General features: G+C 45.4%; 2 protein-coding genes across 8 annotated transcripts in view; one reads left to right on the forward strand and one right to left on the reverse strand.

Annotated features, from left to right (window-relative positions):
• The window catches only part of Armc3 (armadillo repeat containing 3), a 103,464-nt gene that overhangs the window by 31,987 nt on the left and 47,536 nt on the right, over nucleotides 1–23,941 (forward strand). For all 7 annotated transcript variants that reach the window (XM_017600429.3, XM_017600428.3, XM_017600430.3 and 4 more), the window contains exons 4-8: nucleotides 892–1,017; nucleotides 6,744–6,812; nucleotides 7,264–7,439; nucleotides 11,067–11,261; nucleotides 14,527–14,710. In XM_017600429.3, coding sequence (XP_017455918.1) covers nucleotides 892–1,017; nucleotides 6,744–6,812; nucleotides 7,264–7,439; nucleotides 11,067–11,261; nucleotides 14,527–14,710 — 750 coding nt within the window. The remainder of the gene's footprint in view (nucleotides 1–891; nucleotides 1,018–6,743; nucleotides 6,813–7,263; nucleotides 7,440–11,066; nucleotides 11,262–14,526; nucleotides 14,711–23,941) is intronic.
• Nucleotides 19,673–20,671, reverse strand: Pimregl1 (PICALM interacting mitotic regulator like 1). The gene has a single exon (XM_063276966.1). It carries the CDS (start codon nucleotides 20,404–20,406, stop codon nucleotides 19,717–19,719), a length of 690 nt encoding a protein of 229 aa, XP_063133036.1. The 5' UTR covers nucleotides 20,407–20,671; the 3' UTR covers nucleotides 19,673–19,716.

The raw sequence follows: 23,941 nt of genomic DNA on the forward strand, positions 1-23,941 counted from the left end.
GGTTGGTGACTTTGAGGGTGGAAGATGCCCACAAGCCACGGACTGCTGAGAAGACACAGGACAGACAGAAGTACAGTTCAGTGGGTTAGCATTTGCTTAACTTTCCTGGGTTCCGTTCTCACCCCACCTCCAAGACAGGCCAAGGAGAGGAAGTGTTTCCCCTCACAGAACTCTCAGAAGAAACATAGATCCCCTTGCCATCTGCTTTGCTTTTACCTGTGGACGTCTATTTCAGACTTCTGCTGTTTCTACCCCAAGATAAAAACCTCACTGTTTTCAGACACAGACTTTGTGGAGTCAAAGTACCGTATAAGAAACTAATACATCATTCTTTAAAATGGACAGACGCATGATCTAGGGGCTAGAGAGATGGCTCAGCAGTCAAGAGCACTTGTTGCAGTTACAGAGGACCTCGGTTCACTTCCCAGCACACACATCTGGTCATTTATCACTGACTCTAACTCTAATTCCAAGGTTTGTGCCCTCTTATGTGCACACACACACACACACACACACACACACACACACACACAGAGTGCACAGACATATATGCAGCAAAACACCTATGCACATAAAATAAATTTTTTTTAAAAGTACGAATTTTACAGACAGAGAAACATAAGGGTTTCTGGGATGTCGTGACCTATTAGGACACCTTCCTGAGCTGGCCTATTGTGATTTCAGAGCTGAGGATGGGCCTGTGAACATCAGGGGAAGAGAGAGGAGTGGATACACGGGGTGCTGGAGACTGCAGGCTTTTTCTGAGGGAAAATGAAGAGGGTAAAGGGCAAACAAGAGAGCAGAGAAGCAGAGGTCAACCCCCCAACCCCGTCCTGGGGGAGGGGAGCTGGAAGGCATTCATGCAAGGTCTTGTTTTACCTGTGGTGCTAGGTGAGGAGAATAAAGCAACTCTCCTTGAACTTGGAGCTGTGGAACCTTTGACCAAACTGCTCACCCACGAAGACAAAATTGTAAGAAGAAACGCCATGATGATCTTTGGTATTCTGGCTTCTAACAGTGAGTAAAAATGTTTCGAAACAAGCAGCCTACTTCTTTCCAGTTTAAGTTTAAGGGATCTGCCTAAATTTTATTTAAGCTTACTTTAATATCAGCAAAAAGTGGCGTGTGCAGCGTAACTAATGATTTCATATTTTTAAAAAAATGTGTTTGCTGAATGTGTGTGTATCCGCATGTGAGTGCGAGTGCCCGTGAAGGCTAGGAGAGGGCGCTGGAGCTCCCGGAGCTGGAATTACAGGTGCTTGCATAGGCCCCTATACACATCAGTTAAGGCTTCATATCCATTTCCTAGTGGATGAAACCCACAGCAATGTTTTGAGAAACCGTCTTTTTATAACTGGCTCTATTAAAAAAATAGTTGTATTTACTCTTGAATCAGACCTATTATTTGATTCTAATATTTTTATATATTTAGAAGTGTGGCATTATAGTATTAGCTAAAGTGATCTTCTGGCTTTAGAACTGCAGTGTGGCGTAGCCACGTGAGCAGCGACAGTCCTGACTGTGAACAGGATGCATATGTTCAGGCATAAGTCACTCCTCTGTTTCAGGGTAGCTTTTGAATCACAAACTTTGTAACTTAGGAAAAAGCTTTGAAAATATTTTGAGCCAACCACTTTTCAACTGCAAAAAGCGTCAACGATACTCTTAAGGGAGAATGAATTGTGGAACCAGGGTAGCCAGACATACACCTGAGTCTCCCAGCTACAGAATGTGGCTGATTTCACCCCTTCGTCCGTTGCCATGGCCTCTCCAGGTACAGCATGCATTTTTCTCTTCCTGTCCCTAACCAGCAGTTTTTCTGTTATGCACAGATATTTAGATTTTTCAATGACATTTTTTGTTTTGTTTTTTATTTCTCATACTTGTTCATTCATCTATCATCCAACATATAAGGTTTCTTGAGAGATTCTCCAAACTGTTGGGGAAAATTCTTAGCTCAGGAAATATAAGTCACATTTATGGGTTTCTAGTGGGGATGGCTCAGTAGTTGAGTGCATGCAGCTCTGCAGAGGACCGGATTTGGTTTCTGGCACCCACACTAGGTGGTTCATAATGCCTTATGACTCTAGAAGAAGGAAGATCTATGGACTTGGTCCTCTCTTGTACATGGACACATAGACAGACAGACAAACAGACATACACACAATTAGAAAAAAATAAGAAATTTTAAACAAATACTTTCACTTGTGTGTGTTAGGAGAGGGGTTCTCTGGGACCTCCCTATAGGCGGGATTTGATAAGTGCTCCGAGGACACAGGATACCAATTTGATCAGTGAGGAGAGTGCTGCTGCCTTCAGGGCTCCAGTGGGGACCTGGATCTCTGCTCTAATTAATGATTAAGAATGACAGACAGATCCCGAATACATATTGGGTGTGATGACTTACGATGGTATAATGATCCCATGGATTAGATGATTTAAAAAGCCATTATTTGAATTAATTGCTTTGTTATTTGATGATGTGGCCAACACACGGCATTCCTGGCAGCTGGGCCAAGTCTCCTTTTCTTGGAAGAATCTGCATTTTCACGGCTATGACTCCACTTCCTACACGTGTCCTAGAACACTTGGATAGAGGTGAACAAGCAGCCCCTGGACCCTAAGGAGTCGCCTCCAGGCTAATCTGTAAAGGATCACACCTCCACATTGCCCAGTCACAGCATCTTCTGCATGTTCCTTAGAAACGAGAGCCTTCCTGCAGCTTTCACACTCAGGGAGCAACTGTGCTCACAGTGGATGAATTATGTTCCACCAGAATTCTGGCTGCAGGAACTTCCTGTGAGAGACAGAGTTCCTCTTCACAACCTCCTTCCCAGCCCTCCTTTTTCTGTTTCTCCTCCTCCTTCCCCTCCCCATTTCCCTTCCTCTTTTCCTTCTTTCCCTTTCCTGCCTTTTTTTTCCCTTCTTCCTTTTCCACTTCCTCCTCCTCCCCCATCCTCCTCTTCTGGAAGTTACTGAGCTGTGTGCCAAACTAAGGTGATTCAAATCGACACTGAAATTGCTTTACTGAACCTTCTTTTTCAGCCCAAACGCAGCTGTCACCCCTTCTTTGTCTTGCCAGTATATGTTTAATTCGTTGAGAGCACAGCAGATGCAGTGATCGTCATCAGCTCCAGAGCGTTCACCAGAAAGCCCACGTCAGGTGTCAGGCAACCTCAGAAACCTTCAGCACCGTGGGTCACTCAGAGCCACCCCAGATAGATGGCGCTGTAAACAGGTGGAAGGTCAAGAATGAATTAGGTGGTAAAACCAGCATATAGTGGTTGATAAAGTAGTCAAGCCTGACAGAGTGATGCCCACTTGTAATGTCAGTACAGGGGAGGCAGAGGCAGAAACATTGCAGTGAGTTTGGCCTGGCCACCGTAATGGATTCTAGCCCAACTGGGACTGCAAAGTGGGGCGCTGTCCAAAATGTTAATGCAATCAAAACAGATCTGATGAGGTTAGAACAGGTATTAAAGTCGCTGACAGATATGCCTCAACCAGAAAACGTAAGTGCCGTCCCCCTGCGCCCCTGCTTGGTCAGACATGGTTCACCCTGCCCCAGCAAGGTTAGAACTCCCATGCAGTTGCCGTAGTGGAGAAAAATGCACAGTTGAAAGAGGAGGAACAGAGACTGATACAGCCTCCTGAGCAGCTTGCCTGCTAGTTTTTGCTGATTTAACTGCAAGGGAAAAAAAAGAGAGAGAGAGTAAACACTTTTTGAACAATCCAGTGTCAAAGCAGAATAATAAATCCATCAACTAAGTCACCCGTTCACAGCGCTGAAGTGAACTAGAAGCATCCGTCAAGCAGGGGGCAGTGGGTCAGCAGTGGGAGGGACCTGCTGAGCGGTTCCTGCACAGCTCTGGTCACTTGCTCTGTATCTCTCGGCATGAGACTACCCGGTGAAGACCGATAGCTTGGTTGGACAAACTAAGGTTTGGCATCAACCTAAGGCCACAAGGAATATGCAGCTACGGGCTTTTCGTGTGACTGCCAACCACACAGAGAGAAAGCAACTGGAGAGTGTGCAGGCGCCAACAGGGCTCATCTACCACCAGGGACACCCCGAGGAGTTCTGAAGTGTGCGAATGCACAAGGATGATTTATATATATATATATGGGGAAAATGCTTGGATATCTAAAAATACCAGAAATCATAAATAGGTTTTTTTACAGCACAGAGAACTAAGGAACTTTTGGTACAGTTGTCCCAAAAACTGTTCTGAAGCATACAGACTGGCACCAGAACACTTGCCAAAGACGCATGGAATTTGGTTTCCCAAACCTTGCAGTGGTCTAAGTTCCTGCCGAGGCTGTTACCTGTCAATCAGTGGAGAAAATGCATTGTTAGAACCTGCTGTTGGCCCATAAATGACATCTTCTGCTGTATCGATCATAGCTGGGGCCCAGAAAACTGACTGAGTCTATGATGGGCTGAAGAAATGACAGACGTGGTGGTTTGAATAAAAATGCCACCTATACGCCTATAGAGAGTGGCACTTAAGGAGGTGTGGCTTGTTAAAGTAGGTGTGGTCTTACTGGAGGAAGTGTGTCACTGGGGGCTTGGAGGTCTCAGATGCTTAAGCCAGGCCTAGTGGCTGACTGTCTCTTCCTGATGCCTTCGGAACCAAATACAGAACTCTCACCCTCCTCTCTAATCCCATCTGCTTGCATGCCATCATGCTTCCTGCCATGATGATAATGCACTAAACTGTACGACAGGCCCAGTGAAATGTTTTCCTTTAAAAGAGGCACCGTGGTCATGGTGTCTCTTCACAGCAATAGAGTCCTAAGTAAGACACACATACATATAGAAAGGCTGGGATCAGGCAAGCTGTACTTCCTGCGGTGGAGGGCAGCAAATACTCCCAAGGAGTCCAGAACCTCTGTGGGTTTATTAAGTACAGCGCAGGGAGTAGGGGCAAGCCAGTTTCACAGGAGGTCTTTGTAGGGAAGCATTCGCTAGGAAGCTGCAGCCAATGCTTTCTGTAAATGCTGTCAACATTCACACATGGATGAGAGGAAGGCTTTGGCCAGTTTCCTGAGCCTGACCCAGAGGAGATTTTGTTAAGTCCCATAAGGCATTGGGGATCTTATCAATAACACACAATCATTCAGGATTTCCTCTGCTTCCCATTGCCTAGTACCTCAGGACACCGCACTTGCCTGGCCACCGACAAAGGTTACTGTCCATTTGCTGGACCTCCAGCCACTTGCAACAGAAACAGAGAAACCAGAAGTTTTGACACATTGAAGAAAAGCCACACCTCCAAATTCCGCAGGAAAAGATGCTCAGCTATTAGGAAGGATGAATTCCCCCACGCTTCAGTGACTGTTCCTCCAGTTCTAGCAGGGCTAATCTCTCCTTGCCGATGAAGGAACCAGACAGAGAAACTGCAAAACTGAAAAACAGAAACATCTTTCTTTTTCCACAAAAAGCTGGAGTTAAGTCAGCAAGAAGCAGGGAGATATCTGGCTAGCCTTAGCTTAACAGAGACCATACAGACATGAACTTCGAATGCCAATATGTTTCTAAGTACTTCTGACATCTCCTATAAACGGAATGTAAGCAATCAGAATATATCAGTTAAAATACATTAACATAATTGTTTGCATTCTGTACAAGCTAATGAAAATTAAACGCATAAACAATCTCAAAATGGAGGGGCTAAGCGGCCACTGGTGCCCATCTCTGTCTGTTACCCCCACAGCGTAGGCTACGCCTCTAGACAAACTGAGAAAGAGCCAGGGGACCAGGACACCTGTGGTAAAATACGATCTCACAGACAGGACAGCGAAGTGGCTCTGATGGAATCTCCACAATATGGCTTCCTAAACAAGACCTTGCAGAATGACAACAGTTAATGTGCCAGTGTGGACGGGGGAAATCACAGAGCTCCATCCTTAGATGGAGAGCCAAGGAGAGAGGATGAATCAGTTTTCTCCAGGGACAAGCTTGATAGTTATGCAATTCCAAGTAGTCAGCTCTAAACATGTGTGTACATGTGAGTGATGGTAAATTGTACACACAGACACACACACATAGATAGACACACACACACACACACAGACACAGCCACACACAGACACAGCCACACACAGACATAGAGACACACAGACACACACACACAGACACAGAGAGACACAGACACAGACACACAGACACACAGACACACAGACACACAGACACACACCCACACAGACACACACAGACACACAGACACACAGACACAGACACACACACACACAGACACAGACACACAGACACAGACACACACACACATACACACACACAGACACACAGACACAGACACAGACACATACACACACACACACACACATACACACACGGAGAGAGAGTGGGGATATGAGAGGAGTTGGAGAGAGAGAAAGGAAGGAAATGATGTAACATAGCACTCAGACATCAGATTTTCAAAACAATTTATATAATAATCAAGTGTAGCACATTGTAAGTCAGCCTGACTGGTGTGTTCTAGGCGTAGCTGGCACTTCTGCTGGTACCATGTTTAGTGTTCATGGAGAGGCCGAGGCTGGATGGTGTCCAAGCCGTGTAAGCCAACGAGAGTATGAAACCTGCCACCTCTTTATTGCGCGTTTAAACCTCAACATTTTTATCCATGAAGTTAGGTAGAAACATCTGTCTCCTAAGGAAATGCTTTAAAGGCATCACCATTATTACTTTAATAAACATCCATATTTTGTCTCTTCCTTTGCAGGTGATGTTAAAAAGCTACTGAGAGAGTTAGAAGTTATGAGTTCTGTGATTGCTCAGCTCTCCCCAGAAGGTAACTTTGCATCCTACGTTTATTTCCAAAATGAAACTGATTTCTTTTTACATTTTACTAAACTACACATCGGAAAGAACTTAAGAGCCATTAGCTGTGAATTGTCCTTATAATCTTACAGACCATAGCTCAGTTTGCACTTTTCCAGAAAGTGGGGTGTGAACAAGACTTTTGAACTTTGTTTTTCAACCCCCCCTTCTCTGCCTGTGTGAGCGTGCGCACACACGCACGTGTGTACGTTACTAAAATTGAGTTCAGAGATTCGCTTATGTTCAGAGAGCGCTTTCTCACTGCGCTGTATCCCACTGCACTGGAGCACGAGAACATCCTGCCCTTCCTGACAAATGGTTAGGGTCACAAGTGCATGTCACATTACACCCTTCAAAGCTGACCGTAACGTGGACCTCCTGCAAACAGCTAACTGGTTGTCTCCTTTACCTGTGACGTACAGAGGAAGTGGTCATCCATGAGTTTGCTAGTCTTTGTCTCGCGAACATGTCCGTGGAGTACACGGGGAAAGTACAGATATTTGAGCACGGCGGACTGGAGCCACTTATCAGACTGCTGAGCAGCCCAGACCCGGATGTGAAGAAGAATTCTATCGAATGCATCTACAACTTGGTACAGGTAAGGCGAACTTCTAAACCATGCTTTGATGTCACTACAACTTGGTGCTAAAGGCTGAATGCAGGAGGCTCTGAGATTTAGCCTCGACATCGTTAAGACACAATGTTTGGGCAAAAGCCAACTGTAAGGGATGGGGCTGGAGAGACGGATCTGAGGTCAAGAGCCCTGGCTTCTCTTCCAGTGGAACCAGGACCAGTTCCCAGCACCTTCATGAAGTAACCTCAGAAGCCCATTATGGAATTTACCTTCCCCTTTAAAGAGGAAGAGATTTTTAAGACTCACCAGTTGCGGCATGGTTGTTCTCAACACATTTAGTATTAGTCACTCAGAAAAAAAAAAAAAAGAAACTTCAAGTAGATGTCTTTTAATTTTCCCATTTTATAAGTAATTGTCTGCCACAGGAAAAGAAACATATTTCAGTTTGAAAAGAACAGAATGGCTTGAAAATTAAGGTGGGATTCGTCTGAATCCACTGAGCTTATTTTGAAATGGGATATGTACAATTCTTGTCAAATCTGGGAAGGAACAACACACACACACACACACACACACACACACACACACACACACACACACACAGAGAGAAAGAACATAGCTCTCACCTCAAAGGAAATGAGGAAGCATATTCCAAAACCAAACCTGAGTAACCTTGGCTTGAAAAGTAGGGAGCCCCGTATCCCCAGGTGGAAGCAGGTTCATGAGGTTTCCTAGGAAGCAGACTAAGGAAAATCTCAAACCAAAGCATGCTTAAAACACGCTGGTGGGTCAGCCATAGATGCAGTTACAGCAGGATAGGGGAAATCTCCCCTATGGATCGCAGAGGGTAACTGGGGCAGTCTTTGGGTTGGCAGGAACCTACATTATGCTAGAGTAATAGACTCCAAAATACTTTTATCTATTAGCCTGTTAGTTCTGACACAGGGGTGAGCAAGGTTCGACTGTTCAAGGGGCCTCAACCAACATAAGGTAAGGTAGTCAGGCTGTGGGCCTATAGTGTTCCAACCTCTCACATCACTGATGCCATAACACCAGAAGTTCTCATTCTCGGAAACAAGCCACCGAGGCAGTCCTGAAGGACTCAGAGAATTGGGCAGCCAATGGCCGAAGTCTCAGACCATTCACTGCTGAAACTCTAACACCTGAGTCTGCTCAGTGCAATTCATTATTCCCAGCAGCAAAGTGCCCTCTCCTCGGGATGCGTTCCTGTATAGTAGAGAGCAGCTCCTGTCCTCCCTCCTGCACCCCCATGCCGTTGCCTGTGTCCTGTCCTTACCCACAACAGGTCAGTTTAGAGCAGTGGTTCTCAACCTTCCTAATGCTGTGACCCACAATCGTAAAATTATGTCCACTGTTCCTTCATAACTTCAATTTTGCTACCGTTATGAATCATAAAGTAGATATCTGATATGCAATATGAAAGGGTTTCTTTATCCACAGAACAGAAGGTCACAACCCACAGGCGAGACTTACCAGCCATCCCTGCTGGTTTTTTTTTTTTTTCTGCTCAGGCTTCATAACAGCAGCTAGATTTGCCTGGTAAACTTTGGGTCAGCATTAGAGGAAGGGGAGATGACTGGTTGAGGGACAGTTTCTAGGCAGCGAGATGGAAAGAGGCTCAGAAAACATTCTCAGCCCCGGTGAATCCTGGCAACATGGCGTCCTCAGGCTCCTGAAACAGGCATCCTCGGAGGATGTCCAACCGCTTTCTGGTTTCTGCCATCCCTGATCCCCTAGCCTCTCCCTCACTATCCCAGCTTACTCTTCTATTGCCGTGATAAAATACCCTCACAAAAGCAATTTAAGGGAGAAAGTGTTGTTTCTGGCTCATAATTCTAGAGTATGTATTCCACCGCGGCAGGGAATTAAACAGCAGGCGCTTGTAGCTTCTGGTCACATCACATCCATAGTCAGGAAGCAGAGAGCAATGAATTCCCATGCTCAGCTAACATCCTCCATTTCGTATTGTCCAAGACCCACCATGGAGGGAGCGGTCCTGCGGACAACTCAGATGTGTGTTCTCACATCAGTTAATGCAATCGAGATAATCCCAAAGCTAACCTCAGCCCGGAGAACCTCTTGCAGATGTGCTCACAGGCTTGTCTGTTGGGTGGCTTTTTGTACTGTCTGTAGTTGTCCACTAACATCTGTCCAACTCACTCAGTGAACTTAAGACTTTCTATCCATGGATTTGTGGTTTTAATCTCATGATGCCTTGTGTTGTATTCTTCTACTTTTTCTTTCAAGTGGAGACAGGAGCATTCCCTTGCAGTTCTTCATATCAGAAGCACTGGGGACTAAGGAGATATTAGGGCCACTGGAGCTAAGTGCCACAAGGTCAGTGGCTCAAAACAAGTCACTTCTGGGTCTAGAGGCTCAAAATTTCCATGTTGTTATGACTTATCCTCCAGACTCTGGGCAGAGGCGTTCTCCATTACCAGCTTTCTCTGGTAGTCAGCACTCTAGACTCTGTTGTCTCTATCCTCATGAGGACACATCTTCTACCTCATGAGGACACCGTTAAAGGACCCACTGTACTCCAGGATGCTCCATTCTGCCAAATCATATCTGCAGTGACTCTCTTTACAAATCTGGTCCCATTCTGAGCCCCCGGGGGAAACGATTCCACTCTTTGTAAAGGTTGTCTGTAACTTCTATGCCTGAAGGACACTGAACATTTAGCTTGGGAAGAGGAAGGAAGAAAGGCTAAGGTAAATGTGGAGGCTTCCCCATTGTGTGTGTGTGTGTGTGTGTGTGTATGTGTGTATGTGTGAATTGTATGTGTGTTATACATACATGTTTAGGCGGGTACATGTGAATGCGGAGGCCAGAGATCAAAGTCCAGTCTTTAATTACTCTCCACCTTATCTTTTGGGGATTCTCACTAACCAGAGACTCTGACTGGCCACTAAGTTCCAGGAATCCACCTACTGTGTCTCCCTTGAGCTAGAATACAGGCGTGCTGCAACCCTGGCTTCTTTACGTGGCTCTGGATGTCCAGACGCATCTTCTCAGGCACAAGCGGCAAACACTCAACTGACTGAGCCACGTCCCCCTCTCCCTTTTCACCCTTAGAGCTATTTTAATTGCGTCTGAGGTTTTAAAAATCACGATGTAGTAGTAGTCAGAGTTTGGGGGGTTTTCTCCACTGCTCCATCCTTTGCCCCATGACTGCTACCAGGACTGGTTCATCACATGTAACTGCTTCTCCGAGATCATGTGTGTCTTAATCAAGGTCATGCGTTTGAGAAAACCCCACTATAAATTTGCATACACATGAACGCTACAGCTAGTTCACAAACAACCCCCAGAACATAAAGAATCCATGCCACTATTTATCAGGTACTGTTTGAAACAGTGTATCAGTGTGGAAGGAATTGTATTATGGATACATTTTAACCTAAGTCTGCCCATAGAAGTTTGCAGCAACGTAAACCCCACAGGTCATAGATGAGTTCCTGTTGATAATGTCTGCATAAATAAATCTTGTGTTGCTTTCTCTTGTCTTGCCGTTATTTTGGAATCTGGAAACAAAGCTGGGGAAGTTACAATGTAATAATAGTTGCTCTCCACTCTGGGGGCTGCGTTCAGTTGTAGGAATGACTGGTGCTCATTTGTGTTTCTTGGCAGGATTTTCAGTGTCGGACTACACTTCAAGAGCTAAATGCCATCCCTCCGATATTAGAGCTGTTGAAGTCAGAGTACCCCATTATCCAGCTGCTGGCTCTCAAAACCCTGGGTGTCATCACGTGTGATAAGGAGGCTCGGACGACACTGAAGGACAATCAAGGGCTGGACCACCTCACTAAGATCCTGGAGACCAAGGTACTCACTCTCAGTGTTCTGAGGCGTCTTCCTGCCTGGATGCTTTCAGTTTTAGTAAGCAGAGGTTACAGGAGCAAACCATTAATTGTGGTGTAAAGTCTATCAGGTCATTAAAGCAGGCTAGTTGCAGAGGCCATCTAGAACTAATAGGAAATAAGCCTTCTGGCTTCGAAGGTTTAAGATTTTTTTCTGAAACACCTAGAATCAGTCTTTTGATCGCTCTGCTCATCATGATTGTCTGAGATGAGGCAAGCAGAATGATCTACCTTCTAAATACACCGAGAAACATTGGAGGTGAAGCTGGACAGTTCCCATGGGGTTCGCAAGGAATGCCTCTCCCACTGAAGAGTCTGTGTGTGTCTCACATCTCCCGGTTACAAACACCAATCTAGCAGGTTGCTGCGGACCATGCAGCTGCATAGACTTGTCTCAGATCTATGCTGGAAGAGTCTCAGTCTTAATTCCAGAGCCAAATACTGGTATGCAGATTTCAGATCCACTGCCTCTACTCCAATACATTCTATAAGCAAACTACGCTGGGCTCCTTTCAGAAAATAAAGTGAGGCAGTCTAGGAGGTTAAAGGCTCCTTGAACACTAGTTTAATATTAAGCTTCAGGTTAACCAGTCGTTAGATTTCCTCCTAAAAAATTACAGACCTCAGAGCTTAAAATGAGAAAATAAAGCACAATTTCAAAAGGAGTCCTGCACAAGCCTGTGCCCCTGCCATGCCCTTCTGTGTCTGATTCTGTGGCATCCCATTACCATGTGTACCAGCTCTGTGTGGAGATTTCACAATTGTGGCATAGCACTATAACAGCACCACAGGCTACATACATTATTAGAACTATATGGTAGAAAGCTAACAGTACTATTGTTTTGTCCTATCAATTTGTCCTGTTATTTCAAATGGAAGATGTAAATCAGGGCGGTTACTCTGTTCTGTGAACCACAGGTATAAAGGGATTAACTGCAGAATAAATGTAGCTTTGTCTGATTTTGTCACACTCCTGTCTCCTGTCTTCTTGGGATTAAAAAAAAAAGCCCAGAAAGATCTACTCGGTCATATGTGTGTGTGGTAGGCACAAGTATTTTATGTATGTGATTTTATTACCTTCTCATTTCTTCAAAGTAGGATAAACTATAAAATAACAATAATTACATCATTATACATGATAGCTATATAATACATAATGTATCTATATGTTAGATAATACGTACATTTGTATATATTCTGTACAATGTACATCATAAAATCATCTCATCTATATTTATATCATTGTATATATAAATATATATTATATATATCACATGCAATTATTACCTAGTTAATCTCATTTAGCAGATGTGGAAAAATTGAATCTGAGAGATAAAATATACATCTGTAGTCACAGAAAATGCAAATATAGCAGAAAGTGAAAATTTTCAGAACTGATATGGATATTTTATTTGGAAAAAATTAAATTATACTAAATTACGTAGAATGAAATATAAAAACCCCTCTCCCATCCTGGGGCACCAGGCTCAAAGGGTCATTCATTATGTATCCTATGTGCTGAAACTCCTCACCGAAGAGATGGCTCAGTGGTTAAGAGCACTGGTTGCTCTTCCAGAGGTCCTGAGTTCAATTCCCAGCAACTGCATGGTGGCTCACAACCATCTGTAGTGGGATCTGATGCCCTCTTCTGGTGTGTCTGTAGACAGAGACAGTGTACTCACATATATAAAATAAATAAGTCTTTAAAAAAAGGTGACAAAAACTAACAGACTTGAAAACAGACTTCAAAGACAGAAAGCCTAAAGACAACACTCAAAAAACTGTTAAGTAGATTTCTGAAGGTTGCAGAATAAGTCAGCTCATTACAAATTATGTTTCCTTATGCTAGTAATGAGCACTTAAAAAGCAATAGAAATATAACTCAAGTTACAATATTTTCTGTGTGCATGTATGTTTACTGGTTTTGTGTGTCTGTGTGCATATGGTGGTGTCAATGGGCACATGTATGTGGAGATCAGTGTGTCTTCCTCAATTGCTTCCCCCTTTATTACCTGAGACGGTGTGTCTCACTGAATGTGGAGCTGACAAATTCAGCTAGACTGGCAGGCCAGCAAGCCCCAGGCATCCTCCTGTCTCAGCATCCCCAGCGCTGGGATCACACACGCATGTGTGCTCAGGTCCACAGACTAGCTGGAGAGTACCTCACCGACTGAGTGAGTGCCCTAGACTCCTACAGTATGTTCTTAATGCATGAACTGCGAGAAATTAAATTGTCAAACCTTGTGTAAAATCTATTATTGGAAGAAGCACAAAACAGCATTAAGGAAGACTCGCATGGAGAGCTACAGCAAGCCATGGGTTATGTAATGATTTTTAATACGACAGTTTTAACCAGTCTATGATTTGTTGACTTGGTTGTAGTTAGGCATGGAACCAATTCATTGTTTTCCACTTTTCTAGGCTGCTGCTTTGATTTGGTCCCCTCCTCTTATTTGTCCTTTCTGTCTTCCAAGATTTTAGAGATTATATTCACCTTCAGCTTCTGTCCTACTCCGAAAACTACATTCTCAAACTGGAGGTTATAGCTCAGGGGTAGAGAGTGTGTGCATGGACAAGACCCTGGCTTCATGTTGTGTAGTGTCTCCCAAGACTATACATTTTCCTGGGTGTTGATATTTGTATTTAATGGAAGATGATATAAGCACTCTCAATTCACTGTACTTACTGGCTGTTTTCTTCATTATTTTATCCATAAAACATTTTGAAATAAGAGAAACGAGAAAAGATGAGGCAAGTGGCATGGGATGCGTCGTGATAAGGACTTCTGCTTCCTTGGGCTCTGTCAACACAAAATTAAGCACACTATGTTCTGATTCTCTAGCATGACTGTGTTTGTTTGAGTGTGAAATGCGCCCCACCCCCATAGCCTCACGTGTTTAATACTTGGTCCCCCGATGGTGTAGCTGTTTGGGAAAGTCATGGAAGCTTTAGGAGTGGAACCTCGAGGGAGGAAGTACATCACTGGGGGTGGGCTTTGAGGGCCTAGAGTCTTGCTCCACTTCCTGTCCTCACACTGACTCCTGACCACCCCTGCAATGTGAGTGGCCAGCCTTTTATGTTCCGGGCCATGATGGGCTGTGTCCCCTTGGAAACTGAATCTGGAGTAAAGCCTTTCTCCTTTAAGTTGCCTTGGTCAAGTCTTTTGTCACAGCAGCCTGTGAAGCAACTGAAAGGATACTTTTCAAGCTGTGCTTGTTCTCTATGACTAGGAACTGAACGACCTGCATGTAGAAGCACTCGCAGTGATAGCCAACTGTCTGGAGGATATGGACACAATGGTGTTGATGCAGCAGTCAGGGAGCCTCAAAAAAGTCCTGTCCTTCGCAGAGAACTCCACAATTCCTGACATCCAGAAGAACGCGGCCAAAGCTATCACCAAGGCAGCTTATGACCGTATGTATTGCCTTAACACAATCTGGGCACGCACCTTCCCTTTGCATTCTTGATGTTGACCGGCATTCATAAACACTAGAGCATCTTCCTGCTTTAAAGATACCTCTCAGAGAACAACAGGACCCAAACAGCTCACTGCCAAGTTAAAGTACAGGTGCGTTGTCGGGGGCACCGCTTAACTGTAATCCCATTTTCAAAAAGCAATTCATTATGAATTTAAGCTCTCAGCTTTTATTTCACCCCAAATCAGAATACCACAGGATGCACATGGCGTTTGCGACTCGTGAGAGAGCGTTGTTTTGAGAGGTCACTCTCAGAATGACATCCGAGGACTGTCAAGTGTCAGCTGGCATTTAGCAGTGCCACGTGATACAGGCACAGAAGACAATATGCTTGTTCCTTGTGCATAATCCAGTTTTCATTTCCGCGATAAGCTGTGTTATAAGTTGGCAAAGCAAGAGAGGTTGATTACATTCCAATCACTGAAGATGCAATAATAACTTTAATATATGGGGGGGTGTGTTGTGTTAATAAAATACAGGGACTTATTTTTCTCCTTCTGCATCACTACTCTTAGAAATGTGATGGCAGCTTTGCGTGTTTCTATGACTTACATTCCAAACATATATACTCACATCCGAATATACGTCTGTGTATCTGTTGTAAAGAACATTTTTTTTCAGCCAATACTGGATTTCCCAAAGACTCAGCTTTAATGCAGCAAACACAAGCTCGCTGTGTAGCATAGAGTTAGCATAGTGGGGCGTCATGACTTATCAACACTGTCAACACCAAATCTAAAGGCAGGCTGTAAAATGCGGAATTCTTTAATATCAAAAATGTATGCGAGGGGGGCACAGTAAAGAAACTGCCGAAACAGCCCCTCCTTAATGGGAAAAACTTTTATTGAGAATAAGAGAGAGAACACCCAGAGGCGTCTGGAAGAGTCCAGAGCAGAGAGAAAGGAGGGCATAGCAGACATGGCCAGGGCTATCTGAGAGAGGCAAGAGAACAGGAGAGAACAGCAGAGATGCCGGACAAAGAGAAAGCAAGAGTGCTTGCTCTAGGGGTAGCCATTGGACCTGACAACGATCAGTCACGTGACAGAGAATGGGTGGGACTCTGGGCAGAGAGTCTGAAGGACTAGGCTCAGGACTAGTTTTAATGCTGTGGCCTCAGTGACCTGCTTCCTTGGCTGTGAGGGAACAGCAGTTCCTACAGACCTGTCCATTCGTCCAACCATTTGTGATTTTCTTTCCATAAACTGAGACAGGCAAGCAGGCCGGCACTCACAAAGACGTGTCAACCATGCTGGTGGAAAGACAGGAACTACTCAGGAAGACGGCCACTCCATGAAAACTCAGGTAGAGAAGTGTTAGGCTCCAATAAGTACTTACAACCCAGATGTGGCATGAATCGTGGAAAATTCCTGGGTAAAGAATGATCTGGGCAGGATGTTCACTGAAAGGAAAGGTGTGTGAAGGCTAAGGGATTACAGAAAGTTCCAGACCTGGAAATCTGCAGAATGCCTGGTGAATGGAATGCAACAGAACATTGAGCATGTTGGTTGAGGCTAGAGAAGCAGTGAGGAATTTAAGCCATGGTTGCTGGCATTTAGTCTAGGCTCCACCCCACAGTTACCTGGCAACAGCCAGGTATGCCTGACTCACCATAAAAGGGGCTGCTTGTCCCTCCTCACTCTCTTGCTCTCCTGCTCTGTTCTCTTGCTCCTTATCCCCTTTCCCCATTCCCCTCCCCTGTCTCTCTCCACACTCTCATGGCCAGCCTCCTCTACTCCTCTACTCCTCTTTCTCTCTCTCTCTCTCTCTCTCTCTCTCTCTCTCTCTCTCTCTTTCTCTCTCTCTGTATCTACTACCTCAACTCCCCTCTGCATACCCTGAATAAACTCTATTCTATACTATCCCATCCTGTGGCTGGTCACTCATGGGGAAGGGATGCTTCAGCACGGGCCCACAGAGGCAACCCCTTCCCCCACACCTGACTACACATCCACCAAGCATATTCCTTCTCTCTTTATTTTTATAAAACAAAATAATGTTTAACATCAAGGAAGAGGTACTGAATAGAGAGTGAAGAGGGAACATTGTGCTTTTCACTCTGTAAAGATGAGCACGCTTGCTATAAGTTTAAAAGGGTGGAAACATGTATTGCCCAACACAGAGGACCAAGAGGAAGTTGCTATGGTGATCTAGCTTACCTGGAAGGATTTGGGGGTGTAGCTGAGAGGTGTAATGCTGACTTAGCATGCATGTGGGCCAGCAATATACACGCACGCACACACACACACACATGCATGCACACAAATAGACACACACACGCATGCATGCCTGAATACACACATATGGAGGCACACATATGCATGCACACATACACACAGAGACAGACACACATAGACACACAGAGATACACATGGATGCATGCTTGCACTCATACATACACAGACACAGATACACACACACACACACACACACACACACACACGCACACACACAGAGGTCCACAGGTATTCATCCAGAAAGTAAACTGACAAAAAGATGTTTTCTCATATCTAACAGCTGTGACATTGACCCCACAGGAGTAAAGACTAGAATAGTGTTACTGGACTAGGTCTGGGAGAGGGAAGTAGAGAGGGAAGGGTTAACAGGGACAGCCCTTCTCATGTTCTCCAGCCAGTGGGATAAAATGCTCGACAATAATCATTTCAAAGCAGCCTCTAGAGATCGCTTTGAGTGTTGTGAACTCAAACAATGATAGATATCTGAGGGGATGGGTTCCAGTTAACCTGACTCCTTTACTACACGTTGGATACATGTACTAAAACAGACCCCACGGGACTCAGTGTGCAATCATTATGTAATTACCGTATGCCAATTAAAAGCAAAATATACATCAAAGATCACGTTCCACCCTCCCACATTGACAAATATGTATGCATAAAATCAAATCATTAAAAGTCTTAGGGTTTGCTGGGGGACCAGTAAGTAGCATGGCTATGGTACAAGAACGAGGGCCCGCGTTTGGATACCTAACACACACAGGTTACCTACACCTGCAGTCTCAGCACAGAAAGTCAGAGATCATGGGACTTGCTAGCCAGCCAGTCTAGCCAAACTGGTGAGCTCCAGTTCAGTGAGAGACCCAGTCTCAAAAATAACTTGGAGAGCAATAAAGAAAGATATCCACTGTTGACTTCTGGCTTCCATAAGTATAGGGCACATGTACTTCCCTGTATATGCACACACCACACACACACACACACACACACACACACACACACACACATGCACGCATATGCACACACATGCACACACACACCACACACATACACCACACACACCACACACATACACACATGCACACACACATGCACACACATGCCCACATGCATATACACACATACATGCACACACACAACACACACATGCACACATGCATGCACACACACATGCACACACATGCCCACATGCATATACACACATACATGCACACACACAACACACAAACATACACACATATACATACACCACACAAATGCATACTTATATTAAGTCATAAATGATTTTAACATGATTTGAAGTTGTTGGTTCTAGAGAGTAAACAGGCAGGCATACATACATATACACAGTCAGACAGACAGACACATGCATGTAAACACACACACACACACACACACACACACACACACACACCCTGATACATGGTGTCATGGCACAGATGCGGTGAGAATTAACCCAAGGCACTCTGCAAGTAGAAGCACCAGCCTGCCTGCCTTGGCCTGCAGAGAGGCTCTGTAAGCACTTGTGGAAACACGGGCTTAGGTGGGCAGGAGGTGGCACCCAGGATGAGGCCAGTATAGCAGGATAAAATTCACCATTGTAACCATTGCTCACACAGCTCAGTGGTGGGAAATGTGTTCGACATCTTCTGCCCTTCCCATCTGCAGAGCACCACCCAGAGTGACACAGAAGGCCACTCCACTCATTGTCTCTACCAACTACCTTTCTATGTGTCCTTACAGAGCTGGCTGCTGTGGTCTCTCTGTGCTGTGTTTGTTCCCTTGTGACTGTGTCGCACCCAGCATGCTGCCCTCGTAATGCCCCTTCATGTAATAGCATGTGTCAAGACTTCCTTGTTCTTATGGCTGAATAACACTCCTTTGTTTATACCACACTTTGATTCCCCGTGTAGCCACTGACAGACAGTTGAGTTGCCTTTTCCCTTTTAGCTACTAAGAATACAGCTGCCATTGAGGGCATATAAGCAAATGTTTCTGTGACTTTCTGCTTTCTTTTCTTTCTCTTTTTTTCCTCCCAAAAGTGAGCTTTTATTATGAAAAAAACAATGTGATCTACAAAACTGACACACTGATATTTTTTAGTGGAATGACATAGCAGATGTCTTAAATAATTTACCAAGAGAAGAAACTGCTTTGGAACAGCGTTCCCTACCGTGCCCCCTAAGGAGCTTATAAGTAGGTTCCAAGAGTTGAGACTGGCACACTCTGCAAAGATCTCTCTTCCTGTGGAGTTGTGGTGGTGGGGAGCAGAAAGTGGGTCCTCCAGAATCTCTGCCCTGGGAATACAGGGGGAGGGTTCGTGGGATGGCTCCTGCGGGATCTTGACCCTAGTTTCAAGACTCAGAACTATCTAGCATCGTCTGGTACCTTCCTAATATGGACGGACAACTGTGAGGCTGGAGAGCTGGGAGAGGGTGCCTAAGTCCAGGAGTCCCCTGGGGGAACATGGGCGGTTCCCATCACTTCTTCAAGGGCTCCCTAAGTCACTCTCAGGCTGTGGCCAGTGGTTACCAGTGGGCCCAGATATGGCTGAAGTAAAAGGGTTCTGGACCCCATATTAGTCAAGTCTTTGTTAGCAATGGCCTGGGGATGCTGAGAAACCCAGTGCTGCTCATGGGTTGGGTAGCGTGGACATCCCGGTGGTTTGGTGATTGGACAGAGCTGGCTTCCTGTAGGATGCTTGCTGTCCTCATTCACGGATAAGGGAGATGATCATGTCACTGCTCTCTTCAGCCTTGATGGCTTTGTCCAGCTTTTGAGACAGCTGAAGATGCTGGATTCCAGCTCCCATAGGCTCTAGGTCGCTGTCAGACTCACTGGGAGAGTAGAGAGGATCTGTGGAGGAACAGGGGCTCCGGAGGGCAGCCTCTCTCCTTAGCCGCTGACGGCGATGGGCATGTGGACCCATCTGGCCAGAGAGGCGAGGATGTCCTCGCTCTCTAGCATCCCGGTTGGCTCTGCATAGCTGAGTGTTCTTCTGACTCAGACTGGGTGATGGCGATCCTCTGTCTTTCTGGGCTCCTCGATTCCTCCTCACTCTCACCTGGGTCTCCATCAACCACTTGGTGTCACTTTGACAGGACTCCTGGATCCTCTGGGACATGGCACCCAAGGCGCTTTTGGCTGAGCGAGCTGCAGCCTGAAGACCTTGCTGCTCTGGCTCTGGGGTTTCCAGGCGTTTCCAGGAGGGGCCATTACCGCGGTTCATGCTGACCGATCTCAGTGGCAGCCTCCTATGGAACTGTCTGCACATGGATCCCAAGGGACCGGTCTCCAGATGACCTCCAGCAGACCGGGTCACCTCCTTCTCTAGCTGTTCCTCCTTTAGGAGTGATCGTCTGCGCACGGAGGTCCTCATGCCCTGCCACTGAGACGCCATGTGCTTGGTCCAGTTTCCTCTGCCCGATAGATCCTCCCTGCTTAATACCAGGACCCGAAAATCGACCTCTGCTTTCCTTTCTTGTGGCGTGTACTAGCCCCACATGCTAATTCTACTTTAATGTTTGAGGAACTCCGTGTTCTTCTCTCTAACAACTGCACTGTTTTGTCACCCCCAGGGACAGGGTTCAGGGTCCCAGTCTCTCCACGTGGTGGCCCACGTCTGCTACTTTGTTTGGTGATGATAACTGTCCTGCTAGGTCCACGACGACGACATCTCATCGTTGTTTTTCTTTGTATTTCCCTAGTTACAGTAATTAGCAATGTTAGCTAACTTCTTCACCTGCTTACTAATCACATGTAAATCATTATAAGAGAAACGTCTGTCTCATGTCTACAAATGGGTGCGAGCACATGTGTGTGGAGGCCGTGGAACAGCCTTGGGTATCCCTCGGCAGGCACTGTGCGCCTTCAGCTGTGGTTGTTAGGCAAGATCTCTCTCTGGCCTGGAACCTGTCGAGAAGCCTAGGCTGACCGAGTAGCTGGTTCTGTGCGTCCCTCTTCCCGTGCTGGGGCTACAGACATGAGTCAACTCTGCTCGGTTTATTTTTAACATGCGTTCTGAGGATCGAACCCAGGTCCCTGTGCTTAGCACTTTACCCAGTGAATTCTCTTCTGGGACCCCCCTTTTTTTTTTCAGAGCTGGGGACCGAACCCAGGGCCTTGCGCTTCCTAGGCAAGCGCTCTACCACTGAGCTAAATCCCCAACCCCCTGGGACCCATTTTTTACACTCTATTTTGAAACAAGGTCCCACTAAGTGACCAGACTGAACTTGAACTCACCCTGTAGGCCAATCAGGCCTTAAACTTTCAGTCGTCCTCCTCAGCCTCCCAAGTGGGTGGGGTTTCCGGCCCAGCTTTCCTTTGACATTGAATGGTAGGGGTTCTTCATGTATCCTGGATACCACCCCCTTGTCTGTGATTAGCTGGTACTTTCTCCTGCTTTTCCCTTGCCTTTTACTGTCGGTTGCGGTTTCAATGTTTTCATTTTTGTACCACCACATCAATCTCTTTTCAGACTCACGGCTAAGAGGTTTTTACCAAGTCCACTGAAAGGAAGGCTTTCCTCTATTCGAGAATTTAACGCCGTTAGCACTTGCCCTTTGGCTCCTGATATGCTTTCAGCCAAATTTTGCAATTCATTTGAGGACTTTTCCAAGTTCTCACTTCTGCACGCATATAGCCAGTTTTCCTGGTACCATTCCTTGGAGCCCACCACGCCCCCTCTATGACAACTTAATTCAGGCGCAGTCTTTGAGCTCCGTGTAGCACTTAATGTTTTCTGATTCTGCTTCCTTATGTCAGTTCTAAAATAGCTTCACTTCAGCCTCGAGTCGTGTCTCTTCAGTCTTAATTTTAGGATCTAATGACTAAATCTGTATTGACTCCATCTCTGCTTTGTCACTGTTTCGTTGCCTGAACCGGGACTTTCCTTCTGCTCAGACTCTCCCACCATGCCACATCTCGGGTCATCCCGCGATCATTCTCCTACCTCTTCAGGACTCTCCCGTGACTGTAAGACCCCTCCTCCCTGGATGCGTGTAAATTGGTATTATGAAGATGATTTTTAAAGGGTACTGACCCTTTCTATAATACAAAGATAGTCAGGTTTGGGTGATTTTAAATTTCTGTCTGAGGAAGCAATCGTTTGGTCAGACTCTTACCCACATGGACTCACGGATCTTACCCCGAGACAGTGAACTACAGTGATCCAGGCCCCTTTCCAAGTAGAGACAAAAGTTCAGAATCTTTCCTCCTAAATTGTAATTCTTTTATTTGTAGGGTTTTAAAAATTAATTATTTTGGTTTACAGTTTTTAAAATGCGAGTTTTATTAGCATGGCATTTCCTAGAATGTAGTGAGTGCGTACACGTGGTCTAGCAAACCCTAACAAGGCTATCTTGCTTATGAATGAGCAAGCATTTACTGCATGCCTACTGCATGAGATGCAAAAGTATTTTTTTTAATTAGAAAAAATATAATAAATTTTAAAAGTTACTCGAATACATTTCTGTTCCACCCCACCTCCCCTCGCACCATGCAGTAAACTTCTATTCCACTGCACTCCGTGTCTCTGCTCTGCTTAATCTTTACTTCCGCCGGAATACTTACTACTTCCTGTCTTTAAAGCATCTCTAGAGCAGCTTCCGCTGTTCCGGTGGCCATGGCAGAGCTGCAGTGTCGCTGTGGACTGCACACTGCTCTGCCCCAGCCTGGGTGTAACTAGCAGACGAGGCTCTCACAGAACCATGTTTCTCACCGCTCATGTCGGTGGAAGCCTTTGGCCCACGTTTGGATGTTAGCAGGGCATTCTTGTACTGTGATATCACACCGCCTGACTTCTGCTGCCACTGCAGACAGGTGGGGTTGATAGGAGGGGACACGTACGGTCAGCTGCAATAATATATATATATATATATATATATATATATATATATATTACCAAAAATAACTTACAGAAGTTTTTTCTCTTGCTCCTATGGCCCTTCCTTCTCCTTAGCTCTGACAGACCGGCTAAGTTTTCAGCAACTCCACATCCTCAGCTCTCTCCATTGCGAAACCCACGAGTCCAAAGCAGCCGTGTAGAATTTGACATCAACATGCTAGGCGGCTCCTTTAGACAAATATCTCCCTTCTGTCTGAGCTCTAACTCAGGGGCTGCCCGCTGCTGCCTGTCACCTCCTCCTCACACTTGCCTTCCTCTCCATTTCTAGAACTCGTCTCTCATTTTGCTCTTCTCCCAACTGTCAAACCAAAAGCCTTCACATCTCATCCGTCGTCTCCGTGCTGAGCTTGTCTTCCGACCTCATGGCTTGTTCTTTCTAAAATCTTCCAGAGAAATCTCAGTTGTGACTAACGTCTGCACCACTTCCTTCTCTGCTTTCGGGTCTTAAGTCTGTTTCTAATTCCGACATGCCTTCTGAATCTCTGCCTGTTGCTTTTGATGGCTTATAAGCACGTGCCACTACTGTGCCCAAACTGAAGCTTTAGGAGAGTCTTGACTTTGAGAATCCGATCAAAGTACCACCCTTGCCAACATCACACATGGCCATTATGCTGCATGGAATCTCAGAGACATAGTGGGTTGTCTGAAGCCATTTTTGTCTCCCAGATTATAGTGTCCAAATGAGGAAAGCACGGGTGAGCAGGATCAGGTTGACACACCTTCACTCAGTGTCCGTTCTTCATCCGATGGAGTCACACACCCTTTGTTTAGATTAGAACTTCCCCTGTGTGCATTTTGTGCTGTGTTCTGCAGGACAAGATTTGTGCGACGCTGTGATTTTGTATCTATTTCTTCTTGTTTTGGTCCTTAATCTTTGGACTTGTGGACATCTTATTTTGACTTACTGCTATCCGTGTTCATCAAATGGTTAAATTCAGAGGGAAAATCAAAATGTCTATTTCTATTGCTATTTCAAGTCGATGAAATAACTGGTTTTTCTTTCTGGACCTGTATGATTGTGTGTATGTGC

The sequence above is a fragment of the Rattus norvegicus genome, chromosome 17, assembly GCF_036323735.1.
Source record: "Rattus norvegicus strain BN/NHsdMcwi chromosome 17, GRCr8, whole genome shotgun sequence".
Lineage (NCBI taxonomy): Eukaryota > Metazoa > Chordata > Mammalia > Rodentia > Muridae > Rattus > Rattus norvegicus.